Below are 22,076 nucleotides of genomic sequence, written 5' to 3'. Positions count from 1 at the left end.
GACCTCAAGCATACTTCAGGGGAAAAGGTGTTATCTCCCCCCCCCCCCCGCCCCAGTTTCAAGGTTGTGGGCAGGTGGAATCAGTGTTCAGCTAAGATTATGCAATCTTCTAAAGAGAGCCATGAGAAAGGAGCTGCAAGGTATGCTTGAGCACTCTTCTTCACCCCATCCCAGGGACCCAAGCACTCCAATTCAATGTCACCCTTTTCCGCCCATGTGCAAGGGTTTACACTTAGGTCAGGGCACACTTCACCTTGTTGGAACCCTCACTCTCAGTGGCTTACCAAGGCAGCCCACAAAGCCTTTTCCTTCCCTGACACCACTGCCAGGGTTCAGGGCAGCCCCTTAGAATGGACAGCCCCTCATCGCTGAGAGCCAGTCTGGTGTAGTGATTAAGTGCGTGGACTCTTATTTGGGAGAACCAGGTTTGATTCCCCGCTCCTCCTCCTACACCTGCTGATGTGACCTTAGGTTAGCCACAAGTTCTCTCAGAGCTGTTCTGCTCAAGAGCAGTTATGGGTGAGCTTTCTCAACCCCACCTACCTTACTGGGTGTCTGTTGTGGGGAGGAGAAGGGGAAGGAGATTGTAAGTCATTCTGAGGCTCCTTCAGGTAGTGAAGGCCGAGGTATCAATCAATTTGTCTTCTCTCAATCACAGTCAGAGCCAAAAAGGGAAGTTGGGGAGTTTTCCTCAGAGGAGGTGCCCATATTTTCTGACCAACCAGCACACCTGTTCAACCCAAACAACTACCAGTCCCTCTTATTCAAAGCCATCCTGGCCTTAGACCTCACAGAAATTCCTGACCCTAGAGAGAAACCTTCAGGAGGTAAATCCAGGCCTTATGAGGAACAAGGAATTTTTTCCCCCAGGGCTCCTTAGGTTTCCCAGTTTTTTCAAAAAGCTGAAGGGAGAGTGGGCCAACAGGAGGTTCCCAAAGCTTTATTCCTTAGCTCCTCATGCTATCTGTGATATTCTTGCAGGTTTCCATAGTGGACACTCCAGTAGCAGCACTATAATCCACTGGCCTGGTCTCAGAGGATGGTGTTTGATCCTTAAAGGATGGATTGGGCAGAAAGCAGACTGTGCACTGCAGAAGTCCCATGAGGCCACTGCAATGACCATCAGGGCAGCAACCAACTCTGCTGTTATCTCTAGAGGAGCCCCTGTGTGGACCCTGAAACTTGTCCAACTCACTCCCAGCAACAGCTAAGGGGCAATAGAGGGCACCAGCTGCATTCTCACCTAGTGGATACCTCCCTCCACACAGTGACCTTTGCATCCTGCTCCATGGTAGCTGCTCTACGGCCAGGTGCACTCCATGGCTTCATGTCTGGCAAGCAGATCTCCATTGAAAACCCATAATAATAACCTACTCACTCGAGGGTGGAAGGCTATTTGAGGATTGTCTTGACAAGATCCTGGTGGAAACTAGATATAACGAAGACCATGACCAGATGCCCAGGGAGGGATGATAGAAAATCCTTTCCTGCTCATTCCTTTTGTTTCCATCACACATAATTCTGGATTAATCCAGATCAGAGGAGGGCCCGGTGATCAAGTCCTGAAGCCCCTTTTAAGAGGCCTCTGTGCCAATAGATCCTCCCAGCTTCATTCCTACAGGTACAACAAGCCAGAGCAGCTGGCCAAGCAAGGAAACCAGGATGCCAGAGACATTCCTGTGGGTGACTGGCTTCAGGAATTCCATCCCAGTGACTTCAGCCTCAACCAGACCACTAGGTTCTGCAAACTGTTCATTTGGGCTGGGCCATAAAGTCCCAGAATTTTCTCAGACTGCCTCCTTCAGTGTCCCAGATCTCTCTCTCTCAAAAAAGAAAAAGAAAGAAAGATATATATATACCAAAGGTATGATCTATAGAGCCAGTTCCCTCCTGTGAGCATTGCTCAGGAGTTTACTCCATATTTTTCTCAGTGCCCAAGAGACATGGGGACTGAAAAGCCGTTCTTGACCTGCAATATGTGAACAGGTTACTTCTGCGTGGAGATCCAATGATCCAGCAGACCTCCACCTATCTCACAGAAGCCTATTTGCACATTCCCATGTTTCTAGGACACTGCAGGTTTCTCCAGTTTGCCTCCAGTTCAGAATTCTTCCCTTTAGCCTAGCATCGGCTTCTTGGGTCTTATCCAAGGTCCTCATAGCTCTAGTGGCCCTGATCCATCAGCAAGGAAACTAAATCCATTCTTATCTGAAAACATCCTGATCTGTTCTCCCATTCAGGGGTTAGCAATCAAGGACCCCATCAGAACCATCAGCTTTTGGAAATACGTGGCTTCACTTTAACAAGGAACTGGGCAGTCTTACCCTGTCACAGAGGCTACAACACTTTGGCATGATCATTGGCACACATCACAATATGCTGCACCCCCTTCCCCACAACAAACAAGGCCTCCCAGATTTCGAGCTTGGCTGAAAGATTTGGTCAAAGCCGAGGCTATCCAAATGATGTCACCAGAGCCTCATTACCTCATGCATAGGGATAGTTCCATGGGTGTGATTACCTGCTGGACTACTTCAGTGGTTCCTCCAGCTCTATCAAATAGAGATCCTGCAGAGAAGCAGCGTAATCCCAGACTGAAAATGGTCTCTGAGACAGAACGTGGTCTGGTGGGCTGACCCCTATAACTGAGATGGGACCAACTCTATGTCTTGTACAACTAGACCATAAGTCTCTCCAGCTGAGCAGTGTCATTTCTCAGCCATCCAGCCCAAGGCATATGGACATTAAAGGAAAGATGATGGACATCAATGCCTTGAAACTCGGAGCCATCAGGAAAGCACTCAGCAGAAAACATCCAGAGACTCCTGAACATCCTGGCAGATTTGTTGAGCAGGCAGATCACTGAAAAAAACAAATGGTCCATAAAATTGAAGATCTTCCTATTAATTGCAGTGCAGATTGAAATGTTGGAAGTGGATCTGTTTGCCTTGGCATCCAGTGTTCAAGTACCAAGATTTTTCTCCAGATCCCATCTCCCTCAGAATGAATGGATGCTTTAATCTCTCTCTGGCCCAAGGGCCTACTGTATACCCCTCCATCTCTCCCAGTGATCCTAGATTCATCAGGTGCAGATAGAGGCTTCAGATTGGCCCTGAAGACCATGATTTCCATCCTTGGTGGAACACTCAGTTCAGGCCTCCTGGGAGTTTTTCATGAGCCAAGACATATTGCACCAGGGGCCGGTTTGGCACCTGTATCTGGAGTGGTTCCATCTGACAGTGGTTCTTGAACCTTGGCTACTCCTCAGAGGTCACAAAGACCATCATGGCTTCCACAAGATGCATTTACAATATGCATGGGAAATAATCTTATCAAGGTGGTTCCAGTGCAAACATATCAACCCTTAACCCTGGCCTGAGCCGTTGGTCGGCTCTCCTTCAGAGGGTGTTTATCAGAAACTGCAAATTATCTACCCTTTGTTACTAGTAGCAGCTATCACCACAATCCTACCTTATGTAACTGGCATCCCTTACATAACTGACATCCTGATATATTTTGCTTTCTCCAAGTACAGATAAACCCTACTTTGGTCTACAGATTGCCTTCATGGAGACTGTATGGAGTTGTTTTGGCTCTCACTAATCCTTTCGAATTCTTAACTGAGGATTCCCCTAAAATGGCTGCAGATGAAAAACCTTCTTTCTCTCAACGTTGATTTTGGCTAGAAGGTTGTTAAAACCGGAAGACTTGTCAGCCAGAAAAGTGTCTTCCACAAGGGCAAGGTCGTGCTCAGACTAGATCCCACCTTTATCACCCAGGTGAACCCAACTTTTCACAGGAGTCAGGAGTGTCACCTCCCTTCTTTCTGCCCACATCTAGCCACCCTAAGGAGAGAGAGTGGCTCTTCTCACACCTCCAGAGGACCCTCAGAATCTACCCCCAACGAATAAAATCCATCAAAGATGGACTCCTTTTCCATGATGATAACAGCCCCAAAGAAGGGAAGATCAGCCATCAATTATGCCAGTGCATCTCCCATGCCTACAAGGCAGGAATCACAGTCCACTCACTAAGGAGTGCAGCTGCTACCATAGCCTTGATCATCATGCCTCAGAGGAGGAAATTCCTTCCTTAATTCCTTCTCCTCAACTGACATTACCTTTGAGCATAGAGTGCTGCAAGATATGGTGGAAGATCATCAATTCCCAACTGTCGCTGAGACACTGCTATTGGAAGTCCCATTCCAAGATGCCCTCCTCTCAGAATGAGAATAGAACTCTTGATACTCACTTTGCGGGTTCCTTCTGCTCTGAGGTTAGGACAGCATCTTGTCCCCTCCCCACATCCCTCCCCCCCTCCCCCCCCAAAAAAAACAACCCAGAAAGAATGTTTACAAAAGTAGGATCCTGAGTTTGATTAATTCCATGTACTTGAGCTGCAGAGGAAGATGGCTGCTGGCTCTTCTTTAACCCCACTCATCTCTCTCCTCAACATCATTCTTCTAACAGTAACTTACCTGTTATACTTACTGTTTTATTTCTTTTCTGTTCCTTCCTGTTCCTGTGATCATTAGTTCATGAAGTAACCAAATTGAACCAGAGCAACTCTCACCAGGGAGACAGGGAGTCAAAGAGAAGCTGGATTCAGGTAGCCAGCCCAAGATTGACTCAGCCTTCCATCCTTCCAAGGTCGGTAAAATGAGTACCCAGCTTGCTGGGAGGAAAGTGTAACAGACTGCGGAAGGCAATGGCAAACCACCCCGTAAAAAGTCTGCCATGAAAACGTTGTAAAAGCAACGTCACCCCAGAGTCGGAAACGACTGGTGTTTGCACAAGGGGACCTTTCCTTTCCTCTGAGCAATTGGTGGGAGTCATCTATTCTGAGATGCCCTTCTCAGAGCATAAGGAGCCCTCAAGGTTCCATTTCGGGTATGTTTCTTAAAAAGTATGCCAATAAATATTTAACTGTGTAATGTAAAAACAAACCAAAAAAATCACAAGCTTTCTTTCTTCACTTAAAAGTTGCAATCTAGGAAGAAACTAGTCTAATATTTCCCCTACAATGTATGATATTTCTGTGGCAAATACTTTTAGAGTATTGCCTGCTGCTGACCCACTTTATCTTGGACAATTTGAAAAATGTCTGGTTTTATTTGCTGTCACTATTCTGTTTATTGCTGAAAGAACAAAGCTGCTCTTTGCATCTCCCATCAGGCAGTGATGCATATGGAGCTTTATGTAATTGCCTTGACCAGAAAAATTGCATGGGAAACCATTAAGGGTTTTAGAGCATGTTTTGTAGGCAATGCAAGGGACTAGCAAAAAATAAAATTGTAAAATTGGTTAAAATACCCCCTGAAAAACAACTCTTCCAAGTAAAACTGTTTTTCTCATAGTTTTATTCAGTAGCTGCTGGTTTTGGTTCATCTCAGCTTTGTCCAGTTAAATTTAACAGAATATCCTCACCCAGCTACATACAATGTTACATCAGGGGTGCCCAGCATGGTGCCCATGCATGTCATGGTGCCTGCTGAAGCTTTTCTGGTGCCCACCAAGTGTTTTTACAAAGTAGGTGTGGCCATGTGTGGCTTTTGTCTTCTGATTGGCCACTAGATAATTGATTGTGCAAATTAAAGTAACATTGTTTCAGTTGCCACTGCTGTGTTGCTTTTTTTCTCTCTCCCCCCCTCTTTCATTTGCATTTTTAAAACTATCCTTTCCTGTACGTGTACTTCCTTTGTGCATGTGGCTCTGCCTCCTGTGGCTGCCATTTGGTGGTTCAGCCCATCACCATGTGTCAGAATTCCAAAGGTGCCCATGGCATAAAAATGTTATAGACCCTGGTGTGCAGAATAAAAGACAAGCACCTCACTTTTATCCATGATCTATATTCTGTTTAGTCAGTCTTCAAAAATCACAGTTGGCATATGTGTAGTAGCCATGTTCCTTCACTGTGTGTCTCTTTGATAATACAACTTTAAAGTTGTTTCCTCTTTCTTTCAGAAACACCTTCATTTGTCAGACCTCTGGAGGACAGGACTGTGGCCCGAGGAGAAACAGCTGTGTTGCAGTGCATTGCTGGTGGCAGTCCCGCCCCTCGCGTAAACTGGACCAAAGATGACGGGCCTCTAACTGTAACAGAGCGGCATTTCTTTGCTGCTGCCAACCAGCTGCTCATCATTGTAGATGCTGGCTTAGAGGATGCTGGGAAATATACCTGTATCATATCCAATACACTTGGTACAGAACGTGGTCACATCTACCTGCATGTCATATCCCCACCAAACTGTGACTCTACCCAGAATGGTACTGGGATTGAAGATGATGGCTGGACAACAGTTGGCATTGTGATTATCGTTGTGGTTTGCTGTGTTGTGGGCACCTCTCTAGTATGGGTTATTGTTATCTACCATATGAGGAGGAAGAGTGAAGACTACAGCATAACTAGCACAGGTTGGGCACCTTCAGACTTAATTGTTCATTGTTTAATTTGCATCAGTGTATTTGGTTTTGATAAGTCTGGTAGAAAGGTAGGTAGAAAGAGAATCCTCCTCTACACATGACAGCACAGGTATGGGAGTCTGCTGTCAGTAGTTCTTCATACTGCTTGGTCTGAAGTTCTTGTTATCTGATCGTCCCCCTCCATTTTACAATGTGCTGTTCAAATGCCAAAAGTTTTGTACAAATGCAGGGGTAGATTTAGCATGTAAGCACCAAAGTGAGCAAAGTGCAGGAAAGGGGGTGACTGGAGAGCACTGCAGATCAGTGAATAAGCATAGGGTAAAATGTGGTCTGGCTGCTTGTATCTCACCACTTTTATTTATGTTCTGTAATTTTTTCCCTCTGTGGGCGGGGGAGGGGGGATTGCTGCTGTTGACATCTCTACAGCTTACCTATTTTATTATAGCTAGAAAAAAGGGGTGTTGAATTGAGTGGGAAATTGAAGTCATTTTTGAAGCTGTAAAAGAAGGCAGTAGATCAGCATTAGAAAATACTGCAAAAATGTGTTTTTCTATCTTAACTGGATAACTCTCTCTTGTATTCTGCAAGATTACTTCCCTTGGCAATATACCCTGTTATCATCAGTTTGATGGACATCTATTTGCTTGAATAGCTTTGTTGCCATAGTGATGTTTATGGTATACCGCTATTGTTTGGTTGTTTATTTCTCTTTCAGAGGAGGTAAATTTGCCTGCTGATATTCCTAGTTACTTATCCTCCCAGGGGACTCTGTCCGAGCCACAGGAAGGCTACAGCAATTCTGAGGCAGGAAGCAATCAGCAGCTGATGCCTCCTGCGAGTGGTTATGCTCACAAAGGCACAGAGGGTAAGTCTTGGATCCTTTTGCAAGAGGGGCAATAGCCACTGTTTTCTACAGTCTGTCCACTGGCCACTTTCTGGTGATTCACTCAATGCCTGCTGGTTGCTGGGCATCTTCTAAAGAATTCTGAACTAGATGGACCATACTTTCTTCCAGTAAGACACTTCTTAAAAAAGAATATGTTTGGAATCTCTGAATACAGATTAGTTATGTCTTAACTTTGAAAAGATCCGGGGTTGGACCCAGCTATCTTTTCTGGAAAGGAGGAAGGATCCCCTTTGACCACCCAAAAATGGATTATGCTTAGGATCAAGGGGCTTGTATGGACAAAAGCCATGTGAGACAGGGACTGCAGTGAAGGGAGGAATTGGGTGAGATTGAGTGGAACCCCCTTCCCAGGTATGCACTTTTCCTTTCTAAATCATGGTGATTATAGGGTTTTTTTAAAATGCAAGACTGAAGCCAGCCCACCTAGCCAACTCATCTTAATTCCAGCAGCACTTAAGTACAATTGTTAGAGATTCTCTGTGACCATGCTGCTTAATAGACAATGGACTGTGACAACAATATAGTAGATGAACCTTTGTCAGGAGGTTTTCTGTAGCCTTCTGAGAAGATAAAACCTACTTATGTAGAGGAGAGCTAGCATGTGCACTGCATGTTTTCTTAACAATTAATGCAGTCCAGAATGCATCTGAAGAAGTGTGCTCACACACAAAAGCTTATACGCAGAATTAAACTATGTTGTCTTAAAGGTGCCACTGGACTCAAACTTTGTTCTGTTGCTTCAGACCAACATGGCCAACCACCTGAATCTAATCAGTTCTTTGTTTACCAAAATCCACTGTTGCTGTAGCAGCCACAATCCACAACCGAAAGGCCCCATTCCCTCTGGATTCCAACACTGTTTCTGCTAAATAAGACATCCTTAGCATTTGGCCATCAGATGAGCTAGGAACAAGTGCATGTTTTCTTTATCATGTTCATGTGTTGAGAAAAGGCCTTTTCTGAGGAGTTTTAATTCTGAGTTTTGTAGGACCCCTTGAACTTGGACTGGAAGTAACTAGGAGTTTATACCTGTCCTATGAAGCTAATAAGCATGCTTCCATTCTTTTGGGTCAAATGAAATTTTTTACTGACTTCAAGAACAACTCCATACAGATCATGGTCACAGTAATCTAGTTACAAAAGCATGTATGACAGTATCAAAACATTTTTTTTTGCTGCAGCTGGCATTGACAGTCAGTAACTGAATATCCAGAAGCATCACTAGATCCAGGGCAGCTTTCCAAACTGCATTCCTAAGCCTGGAGGAGAGGGTGTTTGAAGGGCAGGAAAAGCATAGGCTTCCTTATTAATTTGATTAATCTCTGTTTGATGTGTACTGAGCATCAGTTTTAGTTCTCTTCTAGTCTATTACTGATGTCAGACACTTAATAGAACCTGCTGAAACTTCTGGATCTGCAAGAAAAGACAAGTGAAGCTGGATGTCATTAGCACATTGATGATACCTTGAATCCCTGGATAGCTTCTCCCAGCTGTCTAATGCTATGTTGAACAACAAAGAGAACCCTAGAGGATGAAATCCAGTGGAGCAAACATGATCCAGTCACCTCCTAGACTGGTTTTCTCCTTGTCACGCAGTAAAGAAATACTTGGGGGAGAGGTGTTTTTACCAATATGTTCCTGTTTTGGGGCAAGACACCCAATTCAAAAAGAAGTCTTCTTGCCTTTTGAAAGCTTCCCTGCCTCATTCATTAGTTGTGCTGCTTTTATCTTTGTAGTAGTGCTCAGTCCAAGCTGTTTCGTGAACAATTTTATGTCCCCTGAAAAGGTGCCACTCTTTCCTCCCCTGCCCAGGGTACTCAAGGAGAGAAAGTACCTTCCAACCACACTCTATGATGTGTTGCTCTGGCAGTGTGACCCTGCCAGACAAAGAGGAATAAGTTCCTCTTCCTTCCACCGTTCAGAATGAGAGAAATGAAGCTCCATTTGGAAAGGTAGAAGAAAGAAGAAGGTGTTGACCAGTTACCGAGGCAGGTGGGCTGAATGACACACCAACTCTTGCTGCACTGAGGTGGCAAACAGCAAAACCACCCATGCAACACGTTAAAATGGGAAAGTTGACCTGGTTACCTCAGCAGCTTTAGCTCAAAGGCTCTTGGCATTAGTGAATAAACACCTCCACATTACCTTTCTCCAAATGACCTTTTCATGTACTTTTCCTGTGGCTCTTTGATCTCTCTTTAAATAACTCATTTAATTTTTGTATATTTTCTGCCAAGTTCTGTCCATCCCTACGTTTGAGAATTGGAAACATTTAGACCTTCATCTCTAAATCATGCTGAACCAAATGCTCCCAAGCTCTTGTCAACTGTCCCCAAGAAATCCCTTTGAGAGCTATTTTGTAACCTTTTTGGTATCTGTAGTTGCTGTGCTTCATATTCTCTAACAAAGAAGGAGAGAGGAGCAGCACTAACAGCCATAGGAGAAAAACAAAAACAGAAGCAAATGCCTCACAGATGCCTGAAAACAAATTTATAATGGCGTAGCACATTCAGTCCAAAAGAATATTCTTTAGAAGTGAGAAACATGCTATGATGCTAGCTCACTTCTAGCAAGGAGCTCTCTCAAAATATGAGAGCAGCTTGGTTCCCATGCCATTCCGGTTGGCACATTTCTTTTAGACAAGCTCAGTCTCAGAACTCATTCTTATCAAATGTAAAATCTTTCCTTGCAATGCCACCCATCTCATCCACGCTTAAATCACAGAGCTCTCCCTATCTCCCTGGACATGGAACATTTAGAGGGCTTAAGGGATAATTTTCCAGTATTTTGATAGGTTGCCCTTCTGCCCTGAGACTGTCCTCCCTGTAAATTTAGAGTATCTGTGCATAGAGAGATGAGTGGAGAGAGTAGAGACTTTTCAGCTGCACTCCTAAAGCTTCTCCGTCTTTGCTTCTTCAGCTTCAAGAGAGCTTATCGTATGAAGATATAACCAGAGTTAGCTAGCAGTTATACTCATTGTAAAATACTGAATTACCCCTGCCCTCCATGATTTAGCTGAGTTCTTTGCTTTTTTTAAAAAAAAGTCAAGCCCTGTATTGTGAGGTTAAGATTAAGGGAGATAGGGAGAAGATGTTTATCTGCCCAGCCTCCTCTCTCATTGCTGCTCAGACAGATGCCAACTTACCTGGTTTATTTTTTCCTCTGAATGTTGTTGCTGGTCCTCTTTCACGCCTACATAGCTGTTTTCCAAGCACACAGTTCCAGCCCACTGATGTTAATGTTGATATTTGCTCTCCTGCAACTGGCAGGGGCTTCTGTAGTGACAGGTGTTGCATCATAGCATCCCAATGTAACCACTGTTATTCTTTCATTAGGAGGCACAGGGCCGTTGGTGATCTGTTCAGATTGCTATGACAATGCCAATATCTACTCCAGAACAAGAGAGTATTGTCCTTATGCATACATCACTGATGAAGACCCACTTGATCAAACACTATCCAGTCTTATGGTGCAGATGTCCAAAGAACCTTACTCAGTGTGCGCACAGCATGAAGCCCCTGCTATGGACAGTATCTCAGCTGACAGAGACATGTCAGTCTTTCTTACCAATCATGACAGAATGCATGAAAGGAAGCCCTGCTCCCAACCCTGTAACACTGGTAAGTGTTTGTGCTGTTCTTAGTCTTGATGCTGAAATGGCTTCCATTTTCTTCTGGAGATGGTATATCACAGATAACTGCAGTCCAGTCTCTGAAGGGTTGTCTAGTACAAGACCCATTGAGCAGGTCTGCTAACTTCCTAATTAAGAACAGCCCATTTTATTTTGTTCTAAGTTCCAATGAAACTGGATTGCAGGGTCTAAGCATCCATGTCTTGTTTGCCAATCATAAGACATAAAGCCAAAGAGCAAAGCTGGGAGAAAGCCACCTTTGATTTTCACAGAAAACTGTCAGTTCCATATAGCTATGTAGATTCAGACAATAAGTCATATCCGAACTGTGTGCAGAACAGTGCTTGCAAACCAGGACTTTCCTGTTTTCCCCTTCCCTCTGCACCTGCAGAAATACTGCTGTGGGGTTCAGCAGACCCCCAGAAGGGCTTAATGTGGCAATCCGGAGGTGGGACTTAATGAAAATCCTTTTCCTTTCTCCATTAGCAGACATGCTTTTCCAGCAGCAAAAAACAACAGCTGGATAACACTTGTTTCTGACTGAGTGCTGTTCATGGTATTTCATTGTACTTGGAAGTAAACTGGAGCAGAATATTTTTCTGCAGGAAACTTTGTGCTGCAGGGGTCTCCCAACATGGTGTCATAGTGCCCACCAAGATTTTTTTTTTAAGTGGGTGGGGTCAGGTGGAGCTTTTGCCTAGCAATCCTTCTCTGGGCCACTGGAGATATGATTGCAAGTTTTTAAAAATGTTGCTTTAGAAGTAGCTGGTTCCACAGCACAGGGATCTTCACTAGATGTCTGAAGGTAAGCTGAGGCAGCCATTTTGTGGCCATGCCCACCACACTGTGTTAAAATTCTATAGTTGCCCACAGGCACAAAAACTTTGGGGATCTCTGTTGTAATATCTACAGAATGACTATTCTTGCATGTATGCTGATTGTTGTGGTATTTTGTTGTACTAGGCATACCTTCAGCAGAGGCTGCTTGTAAGAATGTGTGTTGCTGACAAAAATCTTTAAAGGTTTGGAGAATCTTGGTGTCATTTCTGTTGTCTTAAATTTAGACCTCTTTTAATTTCTTTCTAGATCCTTTTCAGCTGCCTTTATGGGGCATCAATAAAGATCTTGGGATGCCACATCCTCATTTCTCACCTCAGCCCAAGACCCACGATGTGCCTCAAGTTCTGCAAAATGAGGGCATCTCAGAGAATGACCTTGAGCAGGTGATTTCCCCCCAACCTCACCACAGGCTCCATGAACATAACTTTGATTTTAACAGGACTCGGAACATACAGGAATATCATGAAACAACATAAATGGCATCCAAGCAGGAAGCCTTAGCAGCAAGTTTGAAGCAGTTGACAATGTCTTCACTACCTCAGGATTCGCCTCATGGCCAAAGATGCTCCATGCTTGCAGCAGAGTCTGAGCGGACCAGCCCAGTGACTAGTGCCCTGAGCAAAGAGTCTAATGACAGAAATCCTTTCTTCTATAAGGCTCAGCTGTCATGGTTCTGAATGTTGGACAGAAAAGAACAAATATTACTCTTAGCAAAGGAACTGCTGATGCAAGGTACATTTGTTGCATGGGAACAGGCCCATGAAAGCTTCATGTTCTCTTTCCTGCTGAAGAAGCCAACTTTAAAGAGCCCCCTTGCAAAGTCCCCTAGTAATCATAAGCATGAACCTTCGGGTCCTTCTGACCACTAACAGGAACTTGCCTCAGTGTGTACAGTCACAACTTTTACTTACCCTTTCTCTGGCTAAAGAGAATGTAGCTGTAAATATGTTTCCATAATATAAATATTTTGTATACAGGCTGAAATGTAAACTTTTTATTATGCCAAAAAGTACACAATATCCAATTGTTCTGGCATCTGCCAGCCACTCTGCAAGAGACTGGAAAGAATTCAGCTTCCCAGGACTGAAGCCGTAATAGCCAGTCCATATCATCATGTTTTTCATACTGTGATTACCATTATCACAATATCTCAATCAGTATTCTGTGTAGGTCTCTGCACATTGTTAGCCATGAGTATGGACAGAAACTGTAAATGGAAACAGGAGATTGCACATGATGAATTATCAGCCCTTCAGGTCTAAGCAGGGTTGGGTGTATGGCTCACTGGAGTTCTGAGGATGTCATTTTCTAAATGTCCTGGTTGCAGGGTGACAGCACTGTTTTTGAGGCTCAAGCCTATGGTTTGTATTGTGGCTATACTGGTCCAAACATGCATGTTCATTACTTGTTGAAATGAAGGTGTGTGTGTGTGAGCTATCACAGGTTGACAGTTGCAGTTGCCTTAAACACAGAGCCTTTGAATAGAGTCTGTTTTGCACGTACAACTCTGAAAAATCAAGGAATGAGTAAGTATGCCTGAAATGGTCCTAAGCATTGATAGGCTGAACATCTGGGATTAACCTTAGAGGATCTCCTGATCCTCCCAGGTGACGCAGCAGCAGCAGGATGGATTTTGTCACACTTCATAACATGCTGTTGTATCCCAAAGTGAAATGTCAGCCATGGCACAAAATCCTAACCAAGGTGATTATATGGGGAAACTGCAGCAGATAAAGGAAGACTAATCTCAGGTTAAAGAAGAGAGGCAAGATGTTGCTGATGTGACAATTCATTGTTTTGGATAGCAACATAAAGACATCTGAGAAGCTGTAAATGTGACATCACAGGCAATTATATTAGCCATTTGCTATTTTCCAGAAAAATGTGTGTAAACTGCCTTATATATGCGTGTGTATATGCAAATTTGCCGCAACCTGAGTTCTTTGTAGCGCAAAGGTTTTTCCACACAGTTCAGTACAGGTATTATCTGAATTGTATTGTTTTACACTAAAATGATGTGGACACAGAAGGACCTGCCAGGAAATTTGTGATCCCAGTCATTTGGAAGAATTTGCATACAGTTGACTTAGTCAGGCTCGGCTAATTGTAGTGGGAACTTTCTTTTTAGACTTGGGTGTTCTCTTGTGGCTGTATGTGTCCTGTTACATGAAGCAGAAAGTTCTGGCTGGAAACAATGGTACTTTTTTTTACCTATGAATGCTCAATTTCCCAGCGGACTTGTCCCAGTTACTCTGAGCAGCCAAGCCGGTACCAAAGCTATACAAATGACAACTCCTTTTGTGATTCCCCATTGCCTTGGGGAAGGGGGGAGCAGTGGAAAATGCCAGCCTGCATGTTGCTTAGTCCTGTTAGATATTGGAGCCGAAAGTCTTACAGGTTTCTTCCCCATTTCGCGCAGAGGCCTTCAGGAGTATCTGAAATTTTCAAAGCAAAATCAGCTTGTTGTCCACAAGAAGCCCAAATTCTTTGCGGGGAGAAGGGAGGGGTTGGGTTTTGTCCTTCATCACTGTCAGGTGTTAGCTTCAAAGGACTGAATGTATGCTTGCTCCTCACTGCCTTCCCTCCCAGCTGCTTGCTGCTATATTTTATGTGACAGCCTGTATCTGATCTAAAGCAGAAAAAGTTAAAATACTGAATATGCAATACTGGGGAGGAGAGAGGAGAACCAACCTGTCATCCAGATAGCACAGGCATTTCAGCCCCAGATGTTCAACTTAAGGTGATGGAGCTACAGAAGAAGTGTGCTACTTAAACTGTCTGTTGTGAAATACTAAGTGCTTTCAGGATGGAAATTAGGCAGTAACTAAAACTGACTTGCCTAACATATTTGGAGAGAAAGCAATGTGTTATTAATCAGTATTTTGAAATTAAGTGAAAAGAATGTAATTCTGTGGTTAGAAATCATACAGCAAGGGAGGACGGTTTTACAGTTCTAATCTTATCTTGCTGATTCTGCATGTTCAGCAGTGCATGCCTCTAGGACAGTTAAAACGTTTCTCTACTACCTAACATACAGCTGTTCTTGTAAATGAGTTCTTAGTGGAGAAAAAAGCCTTAAGTTAGATCTGCCTGTGGAAAATCCATTATGCAAACTGATGAGAGTTTTATCCTGCATCTGTGTGCACTTCTAGAGTGAACTATGTCAGGATGCAGAGCGCCCATTGCATGAATTGTGGTGGAATGCTCATTCTAGAAACTAGAATAATACAAATATGGATAGAGTAATTTGCCAGCCCAAATCCCTGTTGCTGTGTTCTGGTTCACAGCTAAAGTTGGAAGGTCATCCTGTGAAATGATTCACAGGTTTAGAGGAGGAAATTAATTTATCAACATGGCTGGATCTTTACATGGCTTGTGGGATTGGAGTTACATTCATGATTATGAACAGGTGTGTTGCAGAGGAAAGAATTTCAGGATTATGAAATGTACCATTCAGATGTGTATTGGAAAAGCCACCTTGATTTAATAGGTGAGCACTTCCTCCCAAACAAAAGGTTCTGTAAGGGCTTTTCTTTGTAACTGGAGCAAGAACACTTATTTTGAAATATATTTCATCTCTCTCTCTCTCCCCCAAGGGATCTGTGTCTTATCTTGTAGAGAGGAAAGTTATTTCACAAATGCTCCTCTTCTTAACAATGCCAAAGTAATCGTAGTTGGACATTTCTAGGGCAGTGCAAATCAATGGTTCCTTGCTTGCAGTTGTCCTTACCGTGTATGTTTTTATATTTTCTCAATTATAAGAATGTATATTTTGTATAGCATGTGTAATATGTTTGTCTACTGTAATATGTCTACAGTCAATAAAATTACACACAGTCAACTTGTTTGGGTTTTTTGCAATATACATAGACTGAGAGTCTTCTAAAGGAGAAGGGGGTGGGTATGTCGCTTAGGTTCTGCTGCTATACAGCTACTATTAACTGAGTCCACCATGAATATGCATAACACCATCACCCTTTCCTTCAGTTCCCTGGGATTAGGGTTAAGTGGTTGCCTTCGGTTTGCTGAATAAGTGGAAGGAGACTGAACATGAAGGATGCTCATCCTTCCTGTTTCTTCTGGGTCCTGCTTGCCAGTGGCTTGACAATGAGCTGCCTCCAAGTAAAAAACAACAGAACCCTTGGGTATTAATCACTGATATTGCAGCCTTGCACTTATATTAGAATGATGAGAGTAGTTTACTCATCTACCTGAAGTTCTGTCATATGCAGAGAGGAAAGATCCACATGTGATTCTGCAAATAAATAAGTCACTGAGCTCTAAATGCTGAATACTGTTCTAAATAAGGTCATGTCTCATAATTAGCATCTGAGTTCCTAATCTGCATGATAGGGAAACAAGTGCATCCTTTGCTTTTACTTTACATCTAGGACCTTGTTATATGAGTGTTGAGGTCTATGGCAAAGGCTTCTCTTTGCTGTAATGCTGCTGTTGTATGTATCCTGCCAACTGGTGACTATTAATGTAATGGCTTATGGCACATAGTTGCTGTAATGTCCTGTGTGATGCTGTGAAACTCTCCATATCAAAAATAGTAGCCAACACTATAGATGACACTGTGGACGGTCATATTCTATCCTGAATTTCCTATTCAAGTACATGGAAAAAGGAGACTGCCTTGCAGCTAAAAAAAGCCTTGTATGTTGCATGCAGGTATAGCAGAACTGTGCTTCACAAACAGCCTCTGCTTTGTGTTTGCTTTGATAGCTAGTTAGCCTGACTTCAACCATTGTCCACCAAACGAACAAATGACCAGATCTGACCACTTTTTAAAATGGGTGTGAGCTTATTGCTTATTCGCCATGTTCTGCAGAATGATCACCTGCAGCCCTAGCTAAAAAGGAGTTATTGATGCATCTCATGAGGTGAATGAATGTGCAGTTCACAAAGTAGTCCTTAATTACTGAGGTGATCTTTTTATCTGTGTTAAACATTGGCAGTTATATCAAAGGAGAGACCACCTGTGCTGTAAGAGAAAAGCAAAATATCTGAGATGACTAGCCTGTCACCCCTCCCTAAACCCCCTTTCCTTCTGTATCTAAGATGAGACTGTTCCCCAGGGTGTTGCTGCCATTTGGCAGGAGCATTCAGTGGGGATGCAGGTGTCACATCCAGGGAAGAAGGTCACAGATCTTGACAGGCTGGAAAGCTGGGTTAAAACAAATACAATGAATTTTAACAGGGATAAATGTAATGTTTTGCATTTAGGCAGGAAAAATCCAGTGCATCATTATAGGATGAGGGAGACTTGTCTTGGCAATAGAATGTTCAAAAAAGATCTAGGGGTCTTATGGGCCATACACTGAATATGAGTCAGCATCAGCAGTGTGATGCAGTAGCTAAAAAGGTAAATGCAATTTTGGACTGTTACCAACAGGTATATAGTGTCTGCTCTGGATAGACCTCACCTAGAGTATTGTGTTCAGTTTGGGGTACCACAGTTTAAGGAAGATATAGACAAGCTGGAACGTGTCCAGAGGAGAGCAATGAAGATGGTGAGGGGTCTGGAGACAAAGTCCTATGAGGAAAGGCTGAAGCTGCAGGGTATGTTTTGCCTGAAGAGACAATAGAGGTGATATTTGAAGGGCTGTCATATAGAGGATGGTGAGTTGTTTGGACCAGAATCAATGGGTTGAAATTAAGAGTTTTTGACTAAGCATTAGGAAGAAGTTTCTGACAGCAATTCCACAGTGGAACAGGCTTCCTCAGAAGGTTGTGGGTTCTCCTTTGGACATTTGTAAACAGAAGTTAGATAGCCATCTGACAGCAATGCTGATTCTGTGAATGTACACAGATCATGAGGGGGATGGCAGGAAGGATTGCATCAGTGCTTCTCATCCCTTCTTACACACCCAGGAAAATGCAGATCGCCACTTAGTGGTCAGGCAGCAATTTTTCTCCAGGTCAGTTTTGCCAGGGATCCTGGAAGGTTTTTTTTTTTAATTGCCATCTTCTGGGCATGGAGGAGGTGTCAATAGGGGTATGTGGGGAGAGGTATTTGTGGGTTTCCTGCATTGTGGGTTGGGCTAGATGAGCCTGGAGGTCCCTTCCAACTCTTGATTCTGTAAGACAATGAAGTCTGACAGGTCTGCTTGTATAAATAACCAGCAAGCTACCAGTTAATGGTTTCTACCACACCTTTATATTGGTCCCCAAATCCTTACTTAAGGTGTGGGGAAGACCTCCCACTAGTTTGGGAATTATGCCAATGGGTGAGTGTGAGTTCTTGGATCAGTCAAGAAACTTGAAGCAATTATTCTTTTCCTGTTCCTGACCTTACTGAAAGAGCAAGGAGGGGGTGGATCCTGGTGTTCACTGATGAGCAGCAAGGCATTTCACATAGGTAGGGAATGTGTCCAAATAACTATTTAAGCTTTCATTTTTGCCTTTGCGGGTTTTGAGTAGTTTTTGACTTCATAATTAGATCTCTACTTATTCCAACATGCATACACCTGTCCTTCATACTTTTTTGTATCCAAATAAATGCTTTTACCTGGAATAAGTTGCTGCTACTGAGCTCTATGCACAGGCTTGCATACCCCTCAGGACTTATTTATTTATTTGTTTATTACTTTACATTTATATCCCGCCCTCTCCACAAGCAGACTCAGGGCAACTAACAATCAATTAAATAAAACAATTTAAAACCAATAAAATACATTTAAAACAGTTTGTGGTGCTATACACTTGATATGGCGGGATCTTTCTCCCCCCCCCCCCCCATCTCCCCAATCTTAGGGAAGCAAGGAAAAGGTGAACTTTCTGCTTTAGTGTCTTGTCTTCACCAAAGCCAAGTCAGACTGCTGTCCTGGGTCCTGAATGATCAGGACAAGGTGGAGTTTGCATCACATTTTTATCCAAACCCTGCTGCTAGTAACAATACAGATCACTAGCACACACAGTCATTGGAAAGGTTCTGGGTTACTGAGAAGAGTGTGAGGAGGCATGGATAAGACATCATTGCTTAAGGGACTCCAGTAACAGCCAGCAACAAGTTCCATGCAGACAGCATATTAAGTTTCAAAGATGTATTGGGGGTTACCATTTTTAATGGAAAATAAAAAAGACTTCTGGGTTAGCTGGGAGGATGCTTCACAATTCAAAGTAGAATGATCCCATTTCTGAGGATTTATGCTCACTGAATGCATGCATGTGTTGTGGCAGGTACTCAGAATTTGATAATTGAGTGTTTATTTACCACGGCTTCATTCCAGCCTCCATATTCCATCTGGAACAACAAATTGCTCTCCATCAAATTCAAACGGATACACCTTTTACTGATTTTGATAACCCATAATCATACATAATCCATGTAGGCTACCCTGAATGCCTTTGGAGGGAGGATGGGATATAAATTCTATGAGGTGCTTTGAACAAGAGAGTTCTCAGGAGAGCCAGTTTGGTGTAGTGGTTAAGTGTGCGGACTCTTATCTGGGAGAACCGGGTTTGATTCCCCACTCCTCCACTTGCACCTGCTAGCATGGCCTTGGGTCAGCCATAGCTCTGGCAGAGGTTGTCCTTGAAAGGGCAGCTGCTGTGAGAGCCCTCTCCAGCCCCACCCACCTCACAGGGTGTCTGTTGTGGGGGAGGAAGGGAAAGGAGATTGTGAGCCGCTCTGAGACTCTTCGGAGTGGAGGGCGGGTTATAAATCCAATATCTTCTTCTTTTACTACAGCACGAGTGAAAACTGTTACCTTTCCCATAGCAGGTTTAGAATTCATTATGATTATGAACACTCTTGTGTTAGTATTCTACAACTTCGACCTAGTTTTTTCTGTCCTAATCCTAGAGCAAAATCCCATCTTTCTGACCTTATAAAGTGGAAGATTGTGTCTTCTGTATGAGCTCTGGAAATGCAAGGCAGCACAGCTGCAGGGAGCAATGGTTTGTTTGTGAGTGTTTGTCATTTGTTTGGCCTGGTGCTGCTTCTAAAGAAGAGAAGGAGCATCTGGGAATGTTTCCTCTGCTTTCTGCTACTCTGGCAGATTTGTGTCTGGAGGCCACCCATGGAACAGTTTTGCAGCAGTACCCACATTCAGATGGCTGGACCAGAACTGTACTTTTCCTGCGGGGCAAAGGCCTCTGCTTTACTGCCAGATGTCACACCAACTTCTCTTCATGAGAAACTGGCTGCAGCCTTGCTTGCTAAGAGTTTTTTGGCAGACAGGCAGCATCCTGACAATCTCAATGTGCTTAAACCATGCAGAAACAAATATAGGGACCAAACCCAAAGTGTATTTGAAACCATACCCACGCAGAGCTCAACTGCTGCACCTAAGTCTTTCTCAATAAAAAGGGGTCCTCTTTTCAGGTAGCCAGCAATTCCATTCTCAATTTTAAAAAGTTTTATTAGTTTCAGAAAAAGTAAGGGTAGGGGATAGGGGGAATAGAAAGCACAATACATTTTAACCTTATTCTGCATAAAAATACTTTCAAAGAATACAAGCTTACATCTGCAATACTTTCTTTACATGAATTGTCCCATATTATTATCTCCATGCTAAAGATAATCAACATTTTGAATTTTTATATAATAAATCTTTTGGTTAAGTTATCTATTAGTTTTGACAATTCCAGTAAAGGCAATTTTGTAATATAAAATACAGGGGGAAAGGGAGAAATAAGTTCACACCAGAGAAGCTTAAGAGTCTTGAGTGTCTAACCAGGCATAAAATTTCATCCAGTATTTTCTTGCTTCTTCCTTGGATCTCCCAGCCAACAGCTGGGATAGAAAGTCCAGCTCTGCTGTTTCCAGAATTTTTCCCACCAAGTCCATTTTCATGGGAATTTCCTGAGATTTCCATCTCTGCATCAAAAGAATCCTGGCTGCTGTGTTGAAATGTGCCAACAAATGTCTCATTTCTTTGAAATAGTCCTCAGGAAATATATTCAATAAAAATAGTTCTGGTTTGAATTGGATCTGTGTCTTCATAATCTTCTGTAGTATTTCGTGTACCATTTTCCAATAACCCTTCACTGTCTCACATGTCCACTACATATGATAAGCAATTCCATTCTCACCTCTGCAACAAATTCACTTAGGTGACCTCTCTCTCAGATAATAATACTGGTTGGTAGCAAATGAAAGGCAAAACCATGCTTTATACAAGGCAGTGGTCAGGCAATGTGCTACCAACACATGTATATCTATGAACAGGTTTGCTTTTTCCAAGAACAGCTTCAGGAGAACTGGTAAAACTATTCCAGGTCACTGTCACCAGTTTATCCAGAGAAACTCTGAAGAATTGAGGAACACCACCCAGATTATAATCCTGCTCTTTCAAGGGAAGTGCTACCTGAAGCACCACAGACTCTGTACTTATTTCTGAGTCAGTTTTACTTTTAATCTACAACACATCTATCTCATATGGATTAAACTTGTTTATTTTCCCATATAAAGTATTCCATTTCAGAATTTCCACTACTTACCATTTGAGAGGCTGAGCTAGGGAGCATCTGCATATGGGTGACATGGCCTTTCCTAGGAGTTTCATGTGGATGTGCAATAGTATGGAAGGAAGACTGGAACCCTGTAGAACCCCATCAACCAATGGTCAAAGGGATACTGCAGTCTTCTACCACCAGCTTCTGGACAGGCAAGAAAAATGAAGTTGAACCCTAGCACAAAACTGGGTTAGAGAGCCCTCCACTTTGAACCATGACTGATCTTGAACCTATGCTCTCATTGTTACTTTTGACCCTGAACTCATTATGAGCCCTATTTTTTTTTTTGTTTAGAGATTTGATTCTATTTCATGGCATTCAAGAAGTTTTCAATTCAGTTTCAGTTTATGGGGGAACCACTCTACACCAGTTTTTGGGCTAGAGTTCAGGGTCTGCTGGATTTCCAGCCATTGGTGGTACCTATCCACCAATGAAATTAAAAGATGCTTGCTCCTTGGGAAGACAGCAATGGCAAACCTGGGTAGTATAATAAAAAGTAGAGGCATCACCCTGCCAACAAAAGTCCGTATAGTCAAAGCGATGGTATTCCCAGTAGTAATGTATGGCTGTGAGAGCTGGACCATAAGGAAGGCCAAGTGCAGAAGAATAGATGCTTTTGAGATGTGGTGCTGGAGAAGACTCTTGAGAGTCCCTTGGACTTCAAGAAGATCAAATCAGTCAGTCCTAAGGGAAATCAACCCAGACTGTTCCCTGGAAGGTCAGATGCTGAAGCTGAAGCTCAAATACTTTGGCCACCAAATGAGAAGGGAGCACTCACTGGAGAAGATCCTGATGCTGGGAAAGACAAAAG

At 43.1% G+C, this 22,076-nt stretch overlaps 1 protein-coding gene across 1 annotated transcript in view; it reads left to right on the top strand.

Annotated features, from left to right (window-relative positions):
- LRIG2 (leucine rich repeats and immunoglobulin like domains 2) overlaps nt 1–15,641 on the top strand; it is a 74,320-nt gene extending 58,679 nt beyond the window's left edge. Inside the window, exons 15-18 of the mRNA XM_060231213.1 lie at nt 5,964–6,413; nt 7,138–7,287; nt 10,665–10,949; nt 12,047–15,641. Coding sequence (XP_060087196.1) covers nt 5,964–6,413; nt 7,138–7,287; nt 10,665–10,949; nt 12,047–12,276 — 1,115 coding nt within the window. The 3' untranslated portion in view covers nt 12,277–15,641. The remainder of the gene's footprint in view (nt 1–5,963; nt 6,414–7,137; nt 7,288–10,664; nt 10,950–12,046) is intronic.
- The last annotated feature ends 6,435 nt before the right edge of the window (nt 15,642–22,076 follow it).

Source organism: Heteronotia binoei, chromosome 2 (assembly GCF_032191835.1).
Source record: "Heteronotia binoei isolate CCM8104 ecotype False Entrance Well chromosome 2, APGP_CSIRO_Hbin_v1, whole genome shotgun sequence".
Classification (NCBI taxonomy): Eukaryota; Metazoa; Chordata; class Lepidosauria; order Squamata; family Gekkonidae; genus Heteronotia; species Heteronotia binoei.
The sequence above is the reverse complement of the archived record's forward strand: the minus strand, read 5'-3'. Positions and strand labels throughout refer to the sequence as shown.